General features: G+C 41.1%; 1 protein-coding gene across 1 annotated transcript in view; it reads right to left on the bottom strand.

Annotated features, from left to right (window-relative positions):
* Positions 1–2,012: 2,012 nt before the first annotated feature.
* Positions 2,013–20,987, bottom strand: part of specc1 (sperm antigen with calponin homology and coiled-coil domains 1) — a 98,454-nt gene continuing 79,479 nt past the window's right edge. Inside the window, exons 12-13 of the mRNA XM_038975597.1 lie at positions 12,768–12,827; positions 2,013–2,513 (exon numbers count right to left, since the gene is read on the bottom strand). Of these exons, the coding sequence (XP_038831525.1) occupies positions 2,424–2,513; positions 12,768–12,827 (150 nt within the window). The 3' untranslated portion in view covers positions 2,013–2,423. The remainder of the gene's footprint in view (positions 2,514–12,767; positions 12,828–20,987) is intronic.

The following is a 20,987-nucleotide window of genomic DNA, read 5'->3' as shown; positions in this document are numbered from 1 at the left end:
TCTGGGATTGATTTGCACTTTTCGCACCAAAGTACGTTCATCTCTAGGAGACAGAACGCGTCTGCTTCCTGAGCGGTATGACGGCTGCGTGGTCCAATGGTGTTTATACTTGCATACTATTGTTTGTACAGATGAACGTGGTACATTCAGGCGTTTGGTAATTGCTCCCAAGGAAGAACCAGACTTGTGGAGGTCTACAATTTTTTTTCTGGGGTCTTGGCTGATTTCTTTTGATTTTCCCATGATGTCAAGCAAAGAAGCACTACGTTTGAAGGTAGGCCTTGAAATACATCCATAGGTACACCTCTAATTGACTCAAATTGTCAATTAGCCTATCAGAAGCTTCTAAAGCCATAACATAATTTTCTGGAATTTTCCAAGCTGTTCAAAGGCACAGTCAACTTAGTGTATGTAAACTTCTGACCCACTGGAATTGTGATACAGTGAATTATAAGTGAAATAATCTGTCTGTAAACAATTGTTGGAAAAATGACTTGTGTCATGCACAAAGTAGATGTCCTAACCGACTTGCCAAAACTATAGTTTGTTAACAAGAAATGTGTGGAGTGGTTGAAAAACAAGTTTAAATGACTCCAACATAAGTGTATGTAAACATCCGACTTCAACTGTACATCTGACTTCCTGCATCATTCTCACATTTCTGAGCACATATATAAATAAATACTGTACTGCAGTACTTCCTTTATCAGAGACTAACCATGACTGAAGCTAAACATTCAGGGTTGTTGGTTCATTCCGGATTGTCTCTCATGGTACATTTGGATGACATCTTCGGAATTGTCCTAGTTTCAACACCTTTTGCAGTTATGTTCCCTCGACCATCCCCAGTATGATAGCTACAGCTGAAAGAGGCTTGCTGGAGACAAAATCATATTGCTGTGCAAAACCCCAAAACAACAGTTGCTAAAGGACACCATATAATGGTTTAATTGAGTCAGTCAGTCAGGCCCACAGTGCTTAAACAGCAAAGACATTCCTTATTAATAATAACACATTTTCATTAAATAGTGTGACTGTAAAATATTATTCAGAGCTACATGTAGTGTTGTCAATTCATTGTAGTGCCAATAGATGGCAACTTGGGTCTGTCTCGTAAACAAAGGCAATGGTTTATTTTGGACGAACGGAAAGCAGTCAATTTGATTTGATAGGCTTCTCCTTTAAAGGGATAGTTCACCAAATTACAATATGATGTATTCGTTTCCTTACGCTGTAAGCCAGTGGTATTCAAATTCGGGGTCGCAACTCCTAGAGGGGTCGCGGGGGATGTATTATTTGGTTCAAAAAATTTGATGAGCGAGATAAATGTAATGAATTGAAGGTTATTTGTTGATGTAAAAATATACATTTTCAGATTTTAAGGTTGTGTTAGATTTGGGGGGGGGGGTGGGTCAGCAGAAATTCTAGTTTGAAAACCCCCCAAAGGATTGAAAATCCATAACATTTTTGTTGTGATGGTTTAATTCAATGTTTCATTCAATGTGTTTTATTTTATTTTAGTTCGTTTTGGAGTCAAAGATAATAGTGTCAGTATAGTTTTAGTTTTTCAAACGGGTTGTTAATTATTTTATTTCAGTTTACTCAATCATTTATAATGATTCGTTTTTGTTTTAATCTCAGTTTTAATTTACCACAATAACCTTGGTAAGTAGTCTATGGAGATGGTATGACAGGAATCCATGCTTTGGTTTAGTTTCCCTGGCGCTGTTTCCAAATGATAATGTTTTAGCATGTGTGGCACAAATCCCATTCAAGTAATGGTATTAGCATTTTTCGCCAATCATGTTTAAACCATCTATAAGTGACTTTGTTGAGCTCATAATCCATTTTAGATACTTTCGGATAATTTGGACATGTGCGAACAATGCTAATATCGGTACCATTACTTGAATGGGATTTGTGCCACAAATGCTAAAACATTAGCATTTGGAAACAGTATCAAGGAAACTAAAAAAATGCATGGGTTGCTGTCATACCTTGTCCATAGACTGCTTGCAGGATAAGGAAACCAATATGTAATTTTGTAATTTAGGTGAACTATCCCTTTAAAGTATAATTTCTAAATAATCATTGGACTTCAACATAAACAATAAAAAATAATTGCATCATGTCTTTCCATGTAAGGGCTAACAAGGTTTTATATTTCTTATTTGCAGTCACAGATCTCAGCATTTTAACACAAAGTGTCGATTGTACCATTATGTACGTAGGAAAAACAGTAACTCCAAGCAAGTTCAAACTTTTAGTGTTGAGGAGGATGTGAGGGTCAGTTGAGGGGATTCAGTCAGTGTGTTTGAGGAATAAGGGTTCTAGGGTTCCATGTTGAGAGAAGGGGACATGGACCGTACAGAAAGTGCTGCAGTGCATCCTTTCTTCCTCCTCCTCCGCCCCCTGTTCTCTGGTCAAGTCTCAAAGTACTTGTAGATCTGAGAAACGTACTGCATGACACTCTGCCAGTCCGGTCTGTCCGTGTGCATCAACTCATCAATGTCCTGAAAGGACAGACAGACATATAGACAGAGAAAAAAACAGTTCACTCAACAGTTTGATGTAGGAGCATAATACAACATTTCATACATGGATGCTATACACTGAGTGTACAAAACTTTTGGAACACCTTCCTACTGTAATATTGAGTTGCACCCCCTTTTACCCTCAGAACAGCCTCAAATCGTCGGGGCATGGACTCTACAAGGTGTCGAAAGCATTCCACAGGGATGCCGGCCCATGTTGACTCCAATGCTTCCCAAAGTTGTGTCAAATTGGCTGGACGTCCTTTGGGTAGTGGACCATTCTTGATACACACAGGAAACTGTTGAGCAACCCAGCAGCGTTGCAGTTCTTGACCTACTCAAACCGGTTTGCCTGGCACCTATTACCATACCCCGTTCAAAGGCACTTAAATCTTTTGTCTTGCCTATTCACTCTCTGAATGGCACACATACACAATCCTTGTCTCTATTGTCTCAAGGCTTAAAAATCCTTCTTAAACTGTCTCCTCCCCTTCATCTACACTGACTGAAGAGGATTTAACAAGTGACATCAATAAGGGATCATAGTTTTCACCTGGATTCAGTCTATGTCATGGAAAGAGCAGGTGTTCCTAATGTTTTGTACACTCAGTGTATATAAACATGAACAAATTCTACATACATTATATAATATACAAGATTGATTTTCATCATTATCGATTATGCAGATCAATTCAAACTCAGTCTGGACAGAAAAAGTAGTGTGTGTGTGTGTGTGTTTTTGTGTGCGTGTATGCCTGCTTCTGTTTGTGTTGGTACACAGATTTGGATCTCAATCCTTGGCCACAGATCGTGGTTCAGACACAAATCAGGTACGAGAAAATAATGGTGAGAGAAAAACAGACAGTGAAGGCTGAGCCTTAGAGACACAGACAGGCCAGCAATTACAGGGTCAGGATACCTGTCTTGTCCTGTGACACTACTGTCAGAGCAGCCCTAGCCAGGGTTAGGTCAGCTTTACATAACAGCCTTAGATTTGGTGGTGTTTAGTAGTGAGTCACCACCACCATACTGTTTACTGTCAAATGTCTGATGTAAACAATCAGTCTTCTGGGATGAAACCGTATGTTTGATTCCAAGGCAATGGCATAGACCTGGGGAACCCATAAACAATCAATATATCTGTCTCTAACATGGTGATGTGTTTTTCTCACTCCACCTCATGAAGCTTGAGGGATGATTATTCTAAGACTGGGTTGGTTGGCAAATGTCTTGACTCAGACATCCAGTGGGGTTGGACTTCGTAATGTCATGGCATTCCTGACGTTCCATTGTAACCTCAACTATGACTTCCCCTGCACTAATAGCAGAGTGAAGTGAACCATAGTTTCACATTAAGCACTTAAGCCTGACTTAATTCCTTATTTAGGTCCCTCGGGTCTGTGAGTGCTTTGGATTTGAACTATCCTTGAGATTTGTGTATTTGGAAAGTTCTCTCTCAGGGAGTAATTTTAACATTTGCATGAGTTTAAGAAAGATGCAAGGACCCAACTGGGATCCTGACTGTAACAAACTTGGGTTCAAATACTATCTGAAGTCTTTCAAAAACTTTGAGTGTTTGCCTTAGCCTGTCTAGCGCGCCAGCTGGGCAGGGTTTGCACTTTTTAAACTATTCTATTAGGTCCATAGTGTCAGGCATGCTCAATCAAGCCCATCTAAAGTATTTGCAGTGATTCCAAATAGCATTTGAACCCAGGTCTATGATCCTGACTATCCCAAGCACCCAGCTACCATAGTGTGCCTTGCTCTTCGCATGCAATGAGGGCAAAACGCCACTAAAGAATGTAGGACATGGAAAATACCATTGCCAATCAAGTTAAGTTAATGTCCAGAGAGCCAACATACACTGTCATAAAGCACACATAGTGTACCAATGCCTACAAAAGGGTTCCAAAAGGGTTCTTCGGTTGTCCCCGTAGGATAACTTTTTTTCGGTTCCAAGTAGAACCCTTTTTGGTTCTAGACAGAACCCTTTTGGGATCCATGTATAACCCTCTGTGAAAAGTGTTCAACATGGAACCCAAATGGTTCTTCAAAGGGTTCTCCTATGGGGACAGCCAAAGAACCCTTTTAGGTTCTAGATAGCTCCTTTTTTTTATAAGAGTGTAATCCTGCTACGTCCACACCGATATGCCCTCCACTGTCCTCTAAACACCCACACATTCACTATACAAAACTGGGCAGGTTTAAAATAATCTCTCATTCCATGTCACGCCTTAGCCTATCCATTATTGGCATGACAACGAACATGACAGGGGAGCTGGCAAAGGCACAGACTGAGCTAGGTTTACGGGAATTAACAGTAAAAATATTTATTTTAAAGCAGCAATCAGCAGTAGTTATAATAACAAAGTGTACTCCCTGCCCATTTCTGTAAAAAGCTGAGGGATGGGGCTGAAGAAATGTTAACACTCTCAAATTCATAGACAGATCTATGGATGCAAGGACTGACCATCCATGATATCAGAATTATAGTTTTAACCATCTTTTAAGGCTATATAGTGTTTGTTTACATTTCATTTAACACTGGAGTAAAACAACCCTATATTTTGTATTCTGATGAGGCGTGACAGTTGAACTAAGTTCCTGAGGCATTTATAAGTTATATTCTTCAAGAATCAATGGGAACATATCATTCATTTATAAGTCCAAAAATGTATGCAACAACTGCTATTTGCACTTTTAAAATAACTATTACTCAAGGTGATACATACCCATCCATACCCACTCGTTGTATAATCAGTAGAATTCACAACATGCATGTGATACTTTATAAGCAAGCCTTATTTGACATAAAGTATTGCTGATATCAGAAGGAATGCTGACAGAATGTAGGAAATAAATGGAGCCTATTCCCCATTTAGTGGAACTGAAGGGAGGAGGGAACACAGTAAGGCTAGCTACGTGGACAGTTACCATCACTGCTGCTTTCTTATCAGGCTCTGAGACCTTACTGTTACTATTTCAAAATGGCTGCTGGTTTGGAGTCAGACCAAATCAAAACTGTGATCTATGATTTTCCTGACACGTATGCACATGCACACACTCAAGCATGCACGCTCGCACAGAAACACAGACACACACACAGACACACACTGCTAAATGCAGCTGTTTGCTCTACACCAGGGATCATTAACTAAATTCAGCCGCGGGCTGATTTTTTCTTGAGCAGATGGTCTTGGGGCGGAACATAATTTAAAATAATTGGCAGACTACAAGCCCAAACAGATATAATATTTGACTAACATGTAATCATTTGTATACAATCACGTGTCTCTCTATTATGAGTGGGAATACTTGGGAACAGATTTCCAAAATTAAAATCACTTGGAGCTGATTTCCTGGTGTTTTTACAGTCTTTTATGTCCAACAACAACAACAAAAAATATTATAATTTGCTCAGAAAACTTGGGGGGCCTACGGACCGCCAGTTGGGGAACCCTGCTCCACACAGTAGCCGTGTCCGAATACCCATACTTGTGTCCTAAATAGTAAGCCATTTGAATATGTGGAAATGTTTAATAGTATGCAACATTTTGAAAATCGAGTATACTTTAAATGCCTGGATGTCATAGTAATCACTTAGATATGGGGATGTGCTACTGAAATCAACGAATAGCAGGAAACAGCGTAATTGCGCATTACACCTTCTCAGTATGCAAAAAAGGAATGTGTTATAGTAGGCCTATGTGAATTTTCGAAAATCTAGTATATTTTAAATACCAGGATGTTATACTCATTCCGCTCTTCATCTAGCAGAATTTAATGCACACTTTTCCACAATGCATTGGAAGAGGTGGGCTGCGAGTGATAGGTCCTAGTTCTGTTCAAGTAGCCAAACCATTAATTAGGGAAGATGCCAAATAGTGAAACTATGTAGTTTTTGTTCTCCTTAAAATGATCACGAGTAGGCTATTGCATCTTAAGCTACAACTGAAGACAGACTTATTTTTTATTTTTTAAGTGGATTTCTGTTTTCTCATTGAAAAGTGTTTCTTGTTCTCTTGTCCTTTGCCAGTACTAAACCATATTTCTGAATGTGTCTTTTGATTTCTGAATGTGTCGGCACCGGGGACTCAGGATGTGGCTGAGTTATTGATGTCAAGTTAATCAGGCCTTTTAATTTAAACATATAGATTGTAGGCTAGGTAGGCTAGGCTATCTATTTAATTATTTAATTTATGGATCATGCCTTAGCAGTCACTCTGATCTTGTTCCCAATGATCAGTGCTTTAGTTTACTATGTTGCTGTCCAACGGTTCTGAATTTGCGATGCATCCGCCTGTACATGTTGTTTTGTGCATTAGCCTTTTGATTTGAACATTTAAAAAGTGTTGGTGTGTGCACTAGGCTATTTAATTGAATTTATATATGTTTCAACACTTTGGTTTCACTAATAAATATGTTGAAATGGAACCAAATGATATGTTTCTGTCTTTAGTCCTTTTTAAATAGGATAGATGGGCTATATGGGCTATGGTTTAGGTTGAATGTGATATTCTGCCTATAACCATCCTGAGTAGGCCTATAACTCCATTCCTATTCTATACAGAGTTTAGAGAAATTAATCGAATTGGAAATGAGCTACAGAATTATCAGGATGGTTAATGTGATGCATGTCTGTTAAATTTGGAAAACTCTTGCACTTGGCCCTGCCCTACCTAAACAGCCAGTCAGAAGATTCTACTGAGCTACTGCATTTCGGCCGTGGCATACTGCATTTTTAACTAAACGGTATGTGCTAAATAGTATGTAACGATGCATAGCCTATGTATGTAGTACGCTAGTATGGGTATTCGGACACAGCCACTATATTGACTTCTTAAACGGTGTTGCACTGAAGCAAATCCAATGGCAGATGACAATGCCAAGTTAAAAAACAAGTCTATACGGTTTCACGTCATAAAACATATAAATCTGACATCTACGCCTTCTATTGATTGGTCAAAGACAGATTTATAAAAGGCCCAGCACGTCTGTTCATGTTTTCTACATCACTGGTTTGTGTGTGTGTGACTCTGTGTTTGCGTGCGTAGGCCTGTGTTGACAGTGGTAAATGCCTTGAGTAGTTCTGCAGGGGTGGTTTGTGCATGTCATGATAACAGTCTGCTCCAGAGGGAGAGAGAGAGGACTGCTGCAGTCAATGATGGGTTTGAGGGGCTCTGAATATGGGTCTCTGGAACAAGTTGGACCTGCCGTGGTAAGGTGGGGTGTGTGTGAGGGGAGGTGGGGATCCTAAGACGAGCAAGGATCCTGACGCCCATATGTGCACAAATGTCACTCACACACAAACAGGCCAATAACATGCTCTGATTTGTTTGTTCATGAAATATTGTTTGTTCATGCTCCAATTTAGTTTGTTCATGAGAGAGGATCCCTGCCACCCATGTATGCAGATGTCAATCAAGCACGAATGGCACCAGTGGCATGACACCTGTTTCATCTGCATCTAAAACATTTATATATATTTTTTTAATGTAATATGGATGAAAAATAGTAATAGTAAAACAAAACATTGCAGATTTTATAGACACAGTGTGGGAACAGATGCTTGAGGCATTTCAACCAACTCTATCAGAAATGTCAAATCAAATCAATGTTAATTTGTTGCTTGCATAGGATACAACAGGTGTAAACAGTACTTACTTACAAGCTCTTCCTCAACAATGCAGTGTTGAATATCAAAGATAAGAAATAGAAAATCCTGAATAGGATCCTTAAAAGAGCACGGAAACAATACTAGGTCAGATAAATTCAAATAATAACACACAAGAAATAAAACGCACAAGAATGTACGCTATTTACAAGGTCAGTACCAGTACCATATGTGCAGGGATACAGTGGTAGTTGAGGTTGATACTGTACAGTTACTGTACTCATTCAAGGGTTTTTCTTTTTTTAAACTATTTTCTACATTCTAGAATAATAGTGAACACATCAAAACTATGAAATAACACACAACCAAAAAAGTGTTAAACAAATCAAAATATATTTTATATTTGAGATTCATGACAGCTTTGCACACTTGGCATTCTCTCAACCAGCTTCACATGGAATGCTTTTACAACCGTCTTGAAGGAGTTCCCACATATGCTGAGCATTTGTTGGCTGCTTTTCCTTCCCTCTGCGGTCCAACTCATCCCAAACCATCAATTGGGTTGAGGTCAGGGGATTGTGGAGGCCAGGTCATCTGATGCAACACTCCATCACTCCTTCTTGGTCAAATAGCCCTTACACAGCCTGGAGGTGTGTTGGGTCATTGTCCTGTTGAAAAACAAATGATAGTTCCACTGACCGCAAACCAGATGGGATGGGGTATCGCTGCAGAATGCTGAGGTAGCCATGCTGGTTAAATGTGTCTTGAATTCTAAATAAATCACTGACAGTGTCACCAGCAAAGCACCACCACACCTCCTCCAAGCTTCACGGTGGGAACCACACATGCAGAGATTATCCGCTCACCTACTCTGCGTCTCACAAAGATACGGCGGTTGGAACCAAAAATCACACATTTTGATTAATCAGACCAAAGGACAGATTTCCACTGGTCTAATGTCCATTGCTCGTGTTTCTTGGGCCAAGCATGTCCCTTCTTCTTATTGGTGTCCTTTAATAGTGTTTTCTTTGATGTTGATGTTGAGGTGTGTTTGTTACTTGAACTCTGTGAAGCATTTATTTGGGCTGCAATTTCTGAGGCTCGTAACTCTAATGAACTTATACGCAGCAGAGGTAACTCTGGGTCTTCCTTTTCTGTGGCGGTTCTCATGAGAGCCAGTTTCATCATAGCACTTGATGGTTTTTGCGACTGCACTTGAAGAAACTTTCAAAGTTCTTGACATTTTCCGGATTGACTGACCTTCATGTCTTAAAGTAATGATGGACTGTGGTTTCTCTTTGCTTATTTGAGCTGTTCTTGCCATAATATGGACTTAGTGTTTTACCTAATAGGGCTATCTTCTGTATACCACCCCTACCTTAACTTTAACTTTTTACAAGGCACACCTGTTAATTAACTTTTAACAAGGCACACCTGTTAATTGATGGTTGGGAGAAGTTGCTATCAGAGGATGTGTTGGTACCATTCTTTATTCATGGCTGTGTTCTTAGGCAAAATTGTGAGTGAGCCCACTCCCTTGGCTGAGAAGCAACCCCACACATGAATGGTCTCAGGATGCTTTACTGTTGGCATGATACAGTACTGGTGGTAGCGCTCACCTTGTCTTCTCCGGACAAGCTTTTTTCTGGATGCCCCAAACAATCGGAAAGGGGATTCATCAGAGAAAATGACTTTACCCCAGTCCTCAGCAGTCCAATCTCTGTACCTTTTGCAGAATATCAGTCTGTCCCTGATGTTTTTCATGGAGAGAAGTGGCTTCTTTGCTGCCCTTCTTGATACCAGGCCATCCTCCAAAAGTCTTCGCCTCACTGTGCGTGCAGATGCACTCACACCTGCCTGCTGCCATTCCTGAGAAAGCTCTGTACTGGTGGTGCCCCGATCCCGCAGCTGAATCAACTTTAGGAGACGGTCCTGGCGCTTGCTGGACTTTCTTGGGCGCCCTGAAGCCTTCTTCACAACAATTGAACCGCTCTCCTTGAAGTTCTTGATGATCCGATAAATGGTTGATTTAGGTGCAACTGGCAGCAATATCCTTGCCTGTGAAGCCCTTTTTGTGCAAAGCAATGATGACGGCACGTGTTTCCTTGCAGGTAACCATGATTGACAGAGGAAGAACCACCCTACATTTGAAGCTTCCAGTCTGTTATTAGAACTCAATCAGCATGACAGAGTGATCTCCAGCCTTGTCCTCGTCAACACTCACAGCATTGTGTTAACGAGAGAATCACTGACATGATGTCAGCTGGTCCTTTTGTGGCAGGGCTGAAATGCAGTGGATTGTTTTTGTGTGGATTCAGTTAATTTGCATTGCAAAGAGGGACTTTGCAATTAATTGCAATTCATCTGATCACTCTTCATAACATTCTGGAGTATATGCAAATTGCCATCATACAAACTGAGGCAGCAGACTTTGTGAAAATTAATATTTGTGTCATTCTCAAAACTTTTAGCCACGACTGTATTTGTCACAATTTAATCAACTCAAAGTTCTGTCAAAGTCACCACGCTATTTCGTTGATGTAAATTAGTTTAAATGTAGGCCTAAAATATTATGTGATTATTGGACTACAGTCTCGTGAAAATTACATTTGTTTTAGCTTATCTTTGACTGAGCTTGTTGGTACTTTTCTCTCCCCTTGCACCTGGCTATCAGGGGAATCTTGGAAGGTTGTGGCTGTTTATACTTTATGATAACCCACTTATTGTGGTGATTTTGTCACAGGGAACATATCCGATTCTCCACTTAACAACCAGACAAGCAAATAGGCCTAGTAGCGGTGACTCAGCACCAGTAGCAGAGATAGTGCCCCGGTACAACAAATCCCTGCGAATCTAGTGAAGCCTGTGCACTCGCTTTTGTTATTGTAACATCATGGAACAAAATGTCTATTTCCTCGAGCGTGTTTGTGGACACAATGTACTAGACATTTTGTTAACAGTGAGTAGTCCTAGCTGCATTTTATATGTTGAGCATCTGCCTTTGGCACAAAGCTAGATTGGAGATTTCGTGAATGTAAGATGGAGATTACCTTCAGTAAACTGCGTTGAGAGGTCGCGTGTAAGTTACATACACTATATATACAAAAGTACGTGGACACCCCTTCAAATTTGTGGATTTCAGCCACACCTGTTGCTGATAGGTGTATAAAATCGAGCACACAGCCATGCAATCTCCATAGACAAACATTGGCAGTAGAATGGCCTTACTGAAGAGCTCAGTGACTTTCAAAGTACCACCGTCATACGATGCCACCTTTCCAACAACTCAGTTCGTCAAATTTATGCCCTGCTAGAGCTGCCCCTGTCAACTGTAAGTGCTGTTATTGTGAAGTGGAAATGTCTAGGAGCAACAACGGCTCAGCTGCAAAGTGGTAGGCCACACAAGCTCACAGAGTGTTGAAGCGCGTGGCGTGTTAAAAATCGCCTGTCCTCGATTGCAACACTCACTACTGAGTTCCAAACTGCCTCTGGAAGCAACGTCAGCACAATAACTGTTCATCGAGAGTTTCATGAAATGGGTTTCCATGGATGAGCAGCCTCACTCAACCCTAAGATCACCATGCGCAATGCCAGAGCAGGTACAGTTAATGACGATAGTCTGTGGGTGAGGGTGGGCAGCCATTGGTTAGCTGTTCAACAGTCTTATTGCTTAGGGATAGAAGCTGTCTTGGAGCCTGAGAACAGTCCATGGCTGGGATGGTTGAAGTCTTTGGCAATTTTCTGGGCCTTCCACAGACACGCCTGGTATAAATGTCCTGGATGGCTGGTAGCTTTGGCTCAATGATGTACATGGGCCGTCCGCACCACCATCTGTAGAGCCTTGCGGTCAAGGGTGGTAAAGTTGCCATACCAGGCAGTGATGCAGCTAGTCAAGATGCTCACGATGGTGCAGCTGTAAAACTTCTTGAGGATCTGAGGGCCCATGACAAATCTCTTCAGTCTCTTGAGGGAGAAGAGGCGCCGTTACAACCATGTTATCTGGACACCGAGGAACTTGAATCTCTTGACCCTCTCCACTTCAGCCCTATTGATGTGGAGGGGGTCATGCTCCCCCCACTGTTTCCTTCTTGGTCTTGCTAACATTGAGGGAGAGATTGTTGTCCAGGCACCACCAAACCCACTGCCAGGTCTCATCGCTGTCAGTGATCAGGCCTACCACCGTCGTCAGAAAATTTGATGATGGTGTTGGAGTCGTGCGTGGCCACACAGTTGTGGGAGAACAGGGAGTACACGAGGGGGCTAAACACACACCCCTGTGTTGAGGGTCAGCTTGGCGAAGATGTTGTTGCTTACCCTCACCACCTGGGGTCTGCCCATCAGGAAGTCCAGGATCCAGTTGCAGAGGGAGGAGTTCAGTCCCAGGGTCCCGAGCTTGCTGACGAGCTTGGAGGGCACTACAGTATTGGACGCTGATCACTCGATCACTTGATAAAATTCAATCATCTAATCAAATGTTGCTTCTGTAGATGACCAAATCAAAGCATGCTATTCATTCTCTAGTTAATCAAATGAGGTCATTTGTTTAGCAATAAACCAGATCAAAGTGTCTATGCTTCTTTGGTGCATTGTCTGGTCTCTGGTTGTTCAGTCCAACTCACCAGGGAGGGTTTGATGCCAATGCTCTCTGCAGCCTGAAATGCCAGGGACAGATTCCGGCCCTGTAGGAAAAACATACAGGATTGATCATTACAAGGTCTTCCTCCTCCTATTCCTACTCTTCCTCATTCATTACACACTACAGAGTGTCCCTCCTCCTCCTATACCTCCTCTTCCTTACTCATAACACACTGCAGGGCCCTCCTCCTCCTCTCCTCCCGTCTTCTCTTCCTCCTCTTCTTCCCCCTCCTATTCCCCCTCTTCTTCCACACTTATTACCACACAGAGCGCTGAAAACAGCAACAATCAGCACACATCTCCACAAATAAACCCTTTTAAACACCCAGGCCATATTCCCTCTGGGACCAGGCCAAAACGTCTGCCTGAGGTGGAGGGAGAGAACAGTCAAAGAGTCACTGACCTGCCGAACTGCTAAAACAGAGGGCGACCTACAACGAGGTGAGTTCCAAGCTACGCAAGCTAAATCTGTGCAAGCTAGATGAGGCTTCATCCACCCGGCAAAACTCATCTTGACCTTCCAGAACACAACATGTTTTCCACTGTCAAGACTTCTTTAAGAATCTTTAAGAAATACAAAATATTAAGATGGGCAAAATAACACAGACACTGGACAGAGGAACTCTGCCTAGAAGGCCAGCATCCCGGAGTCGCCTCTTCATTGTTGACGTTGAGACTGGTGTTTTGCAGGTACTGTTTAATGAAACTGCCAGTTGAGGACTGGTCTTATTAGATTTGTCCTGTTGAGGACTTGTGAGGCGTCTGTTTCTCAAACTAGACACTAATGTACTTATCCTCTTGCTCAGTTGTGCACCGGGGCATCCCACTCCTCTTTCTATTCTGCTTAGAGACAGTTTGCGCTGTTCTGTGAAGGGAGTAGTACACAACGTTGTACGAGATCTTCAGTTTCTTTGCAATTTCTTGCATGGAATAGCCTTTATTTCTCAGAACAAGAATAGACTGACGAGTTTCAGAAGAAAGTTCTTTGTTTCTGGCTATTTAGAGCCTGTAATCGAACCCACAAATGCTGATGCTCCAGATACTCAACTAGTCTAAAGAAAGCCAGTTTTATTGCTTCTTTAATCAGGACACCAGTTTTCAGCTGTGCTAACATAATTGCAAAGGGGTTTTCCAATGATCAATTAGCCTTTTAAAATGATAAACTTGAATTAGCTAACACAAAGTGCCATTGGAACACAGGAGTGATGGTTGCTGATAATGGGCCTCTGTATGGCTATGTAGATATTCCATTAAAGAATCATCCATTTCCAGATACAATAGTCATTTACAACATTAACAATGTCTACACGGTATTTCTGATCAATTTGATGTTATTTCAATGGACAAAAAATGTGCATTTCTTTCAAAAACAAGGACATTTCTAAGTGACCCCAAATTTTTGAATGGTAGTATATATACAGTACCAGTCAAAGGTTTGGACACACCTACTCATTGAAGGGTTTTTCTTTATTTTTACTATGTTCTTGTCACGACTTCTGCCGAAGTTGTTGCCTCTCCTTGTTCGGGCGGTGTTCGGCGGTCGACGTCACCGGTCTTCTAGCCATCATTGATCCATTTTTCATTTTCCATTGGTTTTGTCTTGTCTTCCTACACACCTGGTTTCAATCCCATTTATTACCTGTTGTGTATTTAACCCTCTGTTTCCCCTCATGTCTTTGTCAGAGATTGTTTTTATGTCAGTGTTGTATATATGTCTGTATAGGTGTGCAACGGGTCCTCGTACCCACTTTTGTTTTTTATGTACATTTAGTGTTTGGAGTATGTTTAGTGGACTTCTATTAAAAAGACTCCATTACACTCCATTTGACTCTCCTGCGCCTGACTTCCCTGCCACCTATACACACGACTCTGACAGTTCTACATAGTAGAATAATAGTGAAGACATCACAACTATGAAATAACACATATGGAATCATGTAAGAAGCAAAAAAGTGTTTTGACATTCTTCAAAGTAGCCACCCTTTGCCTTGATGACAGCTTTGCATTCTCTCAACCAGCTTCATGAGGTTGTCACCTGGAATGCATTTCAATTAACAGGTGTGCCTTGTTAAAAGTACATTTGTGGAATGCATTTCCTTCTTAATGCGTTTAAACCAATCAGTTGTGTTGTGACAAGGTAGGGGTGCTATACTGAAGATATCCCTATTTGGTATGGTATACTATGGTAAGAACAGCTCAAATAAGCAAAGAGAAACCACAGTCCATCATTACTTTAAGACATGAAAGTCAGTCAATATGGAAAATTTCAAGAACTTTGAAAGTTTCTGTCACGCCCTGACCTTAGAGATCCTTTTTATGTCTATTTTGGTTTGGTCAGGGCGTGAGTTGGGGTGGGCATTCTATGTTTTGTGTTTCTATGATTTTCTATTTCTATGTTTTGGCTGGGTATGGTTCTCAATCAGGGACAGCTGTCTATCGTTGTCTCTGATTGGGAACCATACTTAGGTAGCTTTTTTCCCCACCTGTCTTTGTGGGAAGTTGACTTTGTTTAGGGCACATAGCCTTTGAGCTTCACAGTTTGTTTTTGTAGTGTTTATTGTTTTTGTTTGGCGTCTTGTTTAATAAAGGAACATGTACGCTCGCAACGCTGCACCTTGGTCCTCTATTTCCAACAGTCGTGACAGTTTCTTCAAGTGCAGTCGCAAAAATCATCAACTACTATGATGAAACTGGCTCTCATGAGGACCGCCACAGGAAAGGAAGAACCAGAGTTACCTCTGCTGCAGAGGATAAGTTCATTAGAGTTACCAGCCTCAGAAATTGTAGCCCAAATAAATGCTTCACAGAGTTCAAATAACAGACACATCTCAACATCAACTGTTCAGGGGAGACTGTGTGAATCAGGCCTTCATGGTAAAATCACTGCAAAGAAACCACTACTAAAGGACACCAATACAAAGAAGAGACTTGCTTGGGCCAAGAAAAACGAGCAATGGACATTAGACCAGTGGAAATCTGTCCGTTGGTCTGATGAGTTCAAATTTGAGATTTTTGGTTCCAACCTCTGTGTCTTTGTGAGACGCAGAGTAGGTGAACGGATGATCTCTGCATGTGTGGTTCCCACCGTGAAGCATGGAGGAGGAGGTGTGATGGTGCTTTGCTGGTGACACTGTCAGTGATTTATTTAGAATTTAAGGCACACTTAACCAGCACGGCTACCTCAGCATTCTGCAGCGATACCCCATCCCATCTGGTTTGCGGTTAGTGGAACTATCTGTTTTTCAACAGGACAATGACCCAACACACCTCCAGGCTGTGTAAGGGCTATTTGACCAAGAAGGAGAGTGATGGAGTGCTGCATCAGATGACCTGGCCTCCACAATCACATGACCTCAACCAAATTGAGATGGTTTGGGATGAGTTGGACCGCAGAGTGAAGGAAAAGCAGCCAACAAGTGCTCAGCATATGTGGGAACTCCTTCAAGACTGTTGGAAAATGATTCCAGGTGAAGATGGCTGAGAGAATGCCAAGAGTGTGAAAAGCTGTCATCAAGGTAAAGGGTGGCTACTTTGATGAATCGAAAATCGAAAATATATTTTGATTTGATTAACTCTTTTTTGCTTACTACATGATTCCATATGTGTTATTTCATAGTTTTGATGTCTTCAATATTATTCTACAATGTAGAAAATAGTAAAAATAAAAACCCTTGAATGAGTAGGTGTATCCAAACTTTTAACTGGTACTATATCTTTTTTTAACCATTTTCTTTATTTTATTTCACTTAGTCCTGCATGTTGGAGCTCGGAGCCTAATATTTTCACTGTACCCTGCAATTACGCCTGCAACCCTGTACATGTGACTATTAAACACTCTGAACCTGAATCTGCTCGGATTTATTCAGAATCACTACAAGCAGTAGACAAGGCAATCCGATTTCTCCTCTGCTATTTTTATTATCAATGGACCCCCTGGCCAATGCAATTCGTAAATTAATGGAAATGACACCAATTTCCAATCAAATCTGCTGATCACGTCATCTGATTATGCACAGACACTATTTTACTATATCTAGACAATGTATTTCAATCACTCCCAAACGCATTGAAGTTTCTAGATAAATTCAGCATCATCTCAAGTTATAAAATGTATCTAACCAAATCAGCCCTACTGCCTCAAGACTTATGGAATCCCAATTGTTTCCCATTTTAAATATTTGTGAGTAGATATATTTCCTTCCTTAGATAAAACCATTGGCAGAAACTTTAACAGAATGCTCTAATCAACTCAATCTGATCTCAGTAGATGGACTAACATCCCTGTTCCTATAACTGGCAGAATATCTATTGCCGAAATTAATATATTGCCTCGGCTGAATTTCCGTAGTTCAATACGCCCCATGTGTCCCCATTCTGGCTTTTGGGATAAAATGCATTGTGCTGTTTCAAAATGTATATTTCAGTTAAGCGATCCGGGATAAAATTAACAAACTTACAAAGAGGGAAAGACGTAAGAGGACTATCCGTACCAAACTTTAAATTGTATTTCCAGGCACTAGCATTTCGCCCCATCTTAAATTGGTTTATACATGATTCTTCTGGCTGAGTATAGTGAAAAATATGGTGTCTCCTATTGCTCTGGAAGAGGTGGTCTTCACTGATATATCCCTTAAACAATTGCTCACACAATTTATATTGAAAAAACGATGTAACTGGGAATCAAAAGGGCATGCCCATACTCCAATATTTAACAATAATGCCTTGCGGTCTTTAGCATCCCCTCAATGGTACAAATGTGGAATCTGTATCCTTGACAATATCATGGAAGTAATGGTTTGAGAACATTCCAAGATTTGAAAGACATTACCAGGCAACTCCTTTTTTCTATATTTACAACTTAGGTCAGCTACCCAACTACCAAACCATCCAATGATGGGATTTCTAAATACATTATCTAGGCTCCCGAAAGTACTGACCTCAATCTTCTTTTGGAAAACTCATATTCTGAGTTAGCCATTCAAAAAGTTGGGTCCACAGATCTACAGTGCCTTCAGAAAGTATTCATACCCTTTGACATATTCCACATTTTGTTGTGTTACAGCTTGAATTCAAAATGGATTAAATATACATTTATTCTCTCACCCATCTACATTCAATACCCCATAATGACAAAGTGAAAACATGTTTTTATAATTTTTTGCTAATCTATTGAAAAAGAAATACAGATATATCCAATTTATATAAGTATTCACAGAGTCAATACTTTGTAGAAGCACCTTTGGCTGCGATTACAGCTGTGAGTCTTTATGGGTAAGACTATAAGTTTCCACACTTGGATTGTGCAAAAGTTGGCCATTACTTTTTTCAAAATTCTTAATGCTCTGTCAAATTGGTTGTTGATCATTGCTAGACAACCATTTTCAGGTCTTGCCGTAGATTTTCGAGCAGCTTTAAGTCAAAACTGTAACTCGGCCACTCAGGAACATTCACTGTCTTCTTGGTAAGCAACTTCAGTGTAGATTTGGCCTTGTGTTTTAGGTTATTCTCCTGCTGAAAGGTGAATTAATCTCCCAGTGTCTGGTGGAAAGCAGACTGAACCAGGTTTTCCTCTAGGATTTTGCCTGTGCTTAGCTCTATTCCATTTATTTTTTTATCCTGAAAAACTCTCCAGTCTTTAATGATTAAAAGCATACCCATAACATGATGCAGCCACCACTATGCTTGAAAATATGGAGCTTGGTACTCAGTAATGTGTTGTATTGGATTTTCCCCAAACATAACACTTTTGTATTCAGGACAAAAAGTGAACTGCTTTGCCACATTTTTTGCAGTATTACTTTAGTGCCTTGTTGCAAACAGGATGCATGTTTTGTAATATTTTTATTCTGTACAGGCTTCCTTCTTTTCACCCTGTAAATTAGGTTACTATTGTGGAGTAACTACAATGTATTTGCTCCATCCTCAGTTTTCTCTTATCACAGCCATTAAACTCTGTAACATGGCCTCATGTTGATATCCCTGAGCGGTTTCCTTCCTATTCGGCAACTAAGTTAGGAAGGACGCCTGTATCTTTGTAGTGACTGGGTGTATTGATAGACCATTAAAAGTGTAATTAATAACTTCACCATGCTCCAAGGGATATTCAATGTCTGCTTTATTTATTAATACCCATCTAGCAATAGGTGCCCTTATTTGTGAGGCATTGGAAAACCCCCCTGGTCTTTGTGGTTGGATCTGTTTGAAATTCACTGCTCGACTGAAGCTTGCATTGACAAAGGGTTGAATACTTATTGACTCAAGATATTTTAGCTTTTAATTTTTAATTGATTTGTAAAAATGTAAAAAAACATAATTCCACTTTGACATTAAGGGGTATTGTGTGTAGGCCAGTGACCAATAAATCTCAATTTAATCTATTTTAAATCCAGGCTGTAACACAATAAAATGTGGAAAAAGTCAAGGGGTGTTCGGGAAAGTATTCGGAAAAGTATTCAGACCCCTTGACTTTTTCCACATTTTGTTACGTTACAGCCTTATTCTAAAATTGATTACATCTTTTTTTTTCACCTCATGAATCTAAACCCAATACCCCATAATGTCAAAACAAAAACTGTTTTTTAGAAATGTTTGCAAATGTATATCCTCCCTCGAAATATCCCATTTACATAAGTTTTTTGGTCCCTTTACTCAGTACTTTCTTGAAGCACCTTTGGCAGCGATTACAGCCTCGAGTCTTCCTGGGTATGACGCTACAAGCTTGGCACAACTGTATTTGGGGAGTTTCTCCTATTCTTCTCTGCAGATCCTCTCAAGCTCTGTCAGGTTGGAGGGGGAGCGTCGCTGCTCAACTATTTTCAGGTCTCTCCAGAGATGTTCGATCGAACTCAAGTCCGGGCTCTGGCTGGGCCACTCAAGGACATTCAGAGACTTGTCCTGAAGCCACTTCTGCGTTGTCTTGGCTGTGTGCTTAGGGTCGTTGTCCTGTTGGAAGGTGAACCTTCGCCCCAGTCTGAGGTCTTGAGCGCTCTGGGGCAGGTTTTTATCAAGGATCTCGCTGTACTTTGCTGCGTTCATCTTTCCCTCGATCCTGACTAGTCTCCCAGTCCATGCCGCTGAAAAACATCCCCCCAGCATGATGCTTCCACCACCATGCTTCACCATAGGGATGGTGCCAGGTTTCCTCCAGACGTGAAGCTTGGCATTCAGGCCAAAGGGTTCAATCTTGGTTTCATCAGACCAGAGAATATTGTTTCTCATTGTCTAAGAGTCCTTTAGATGGACTGTCATGTGCCTTTTACTGAGAAGTGGCTTCTGTCTGGCCACTCTACCACAAAGCCTGATTGGTGAAGTGCTGCAGAGATGTCCTTCTGGAAGGTTCTCCCATCTACACAGAGGAACTCTAGAGCTCTGTCAGAGTGTCCTTCGGGTTCTTGGTCACCTCCCTGACCAAGGCCCTTCTCCCCCAATTGCTTAGTTTGGCTGGGCGGCCATCTCTATGAAGAGTCTTGGTGATTCCAAACTTCTTCCATTTAAGAACGATGGAGGCCACTGTGTTCTTGGGGACCTTCAATGCTGCAGACATTTTTTGGTACCCTTCCCCAGATCTGTGCCTTGACACAATCCTGTCTCGGAGCTCTATGGACAATTCCTTCGACCTCATGGCTTGGTTTTTGCTCTGACATGCACTGTCAACTATGGGACCTTATATAGACAGATGTATGCCCCCCTCCCGACACACGTCCATGCTCCACTCTCCCGCCCCCCTCCCGACGACCCCATAATGACAAGGCGAAAACAGGTTTTATTGAAAATTTTGCCAAAGTGGTTGTCTTTGGCTGGGACTGGGAGACATGCACTATTATTATTTCTATACTATTTTTGAACAGATAGCCTCTGTTGTTTGCTTTGGACAGGCCCATGATGTCAGCTGCACGGCGTGAAAATGATTTATTAATAAAGGATGAGAGCTGAGATTGGGAAACCAAAGAGGCTGAACCTCATGGTGTTGGAGTCTAACAGTAAATAATGTTTGATAAATAACCTTATTTCGAGCCATGACAGAGAGCTTTGATAAATGGAATGGAATGATAGAAGATCTAAAGAACATTCTAGGAAAGGAGCACTCTAACTTTTGCTTTCAAAGGGGGCCTGTAAGTCTAGAAACTAGGAAGTCACTCAACAGAACACATTAAAGCCAACACACAGCCCTCACTGAATAATTCACTGGGGATGGGCTAGCTTTG

This window comes from Salvelinus namaycush, chromosome 3 (genome assembly GCF_016432855.1).
Source record: "Salvelinus namaycush isolate Seneca chromosome 3, SaNama_1.0, whole genome shotgun sequence".
In the NCBI taxonomy this organism is placed as follows: Eukaryota; Metazoa; Chordata; class Actinopteri; order Salmoniformes; family Salmonidae; genus Salvelinus; species Salvelinus namaycush.
The sequence above is the reverse complement of the archived record's forward strand: the minus strand, read 5'-3'. Positions and strand labels throughout refer to the sequence as shown.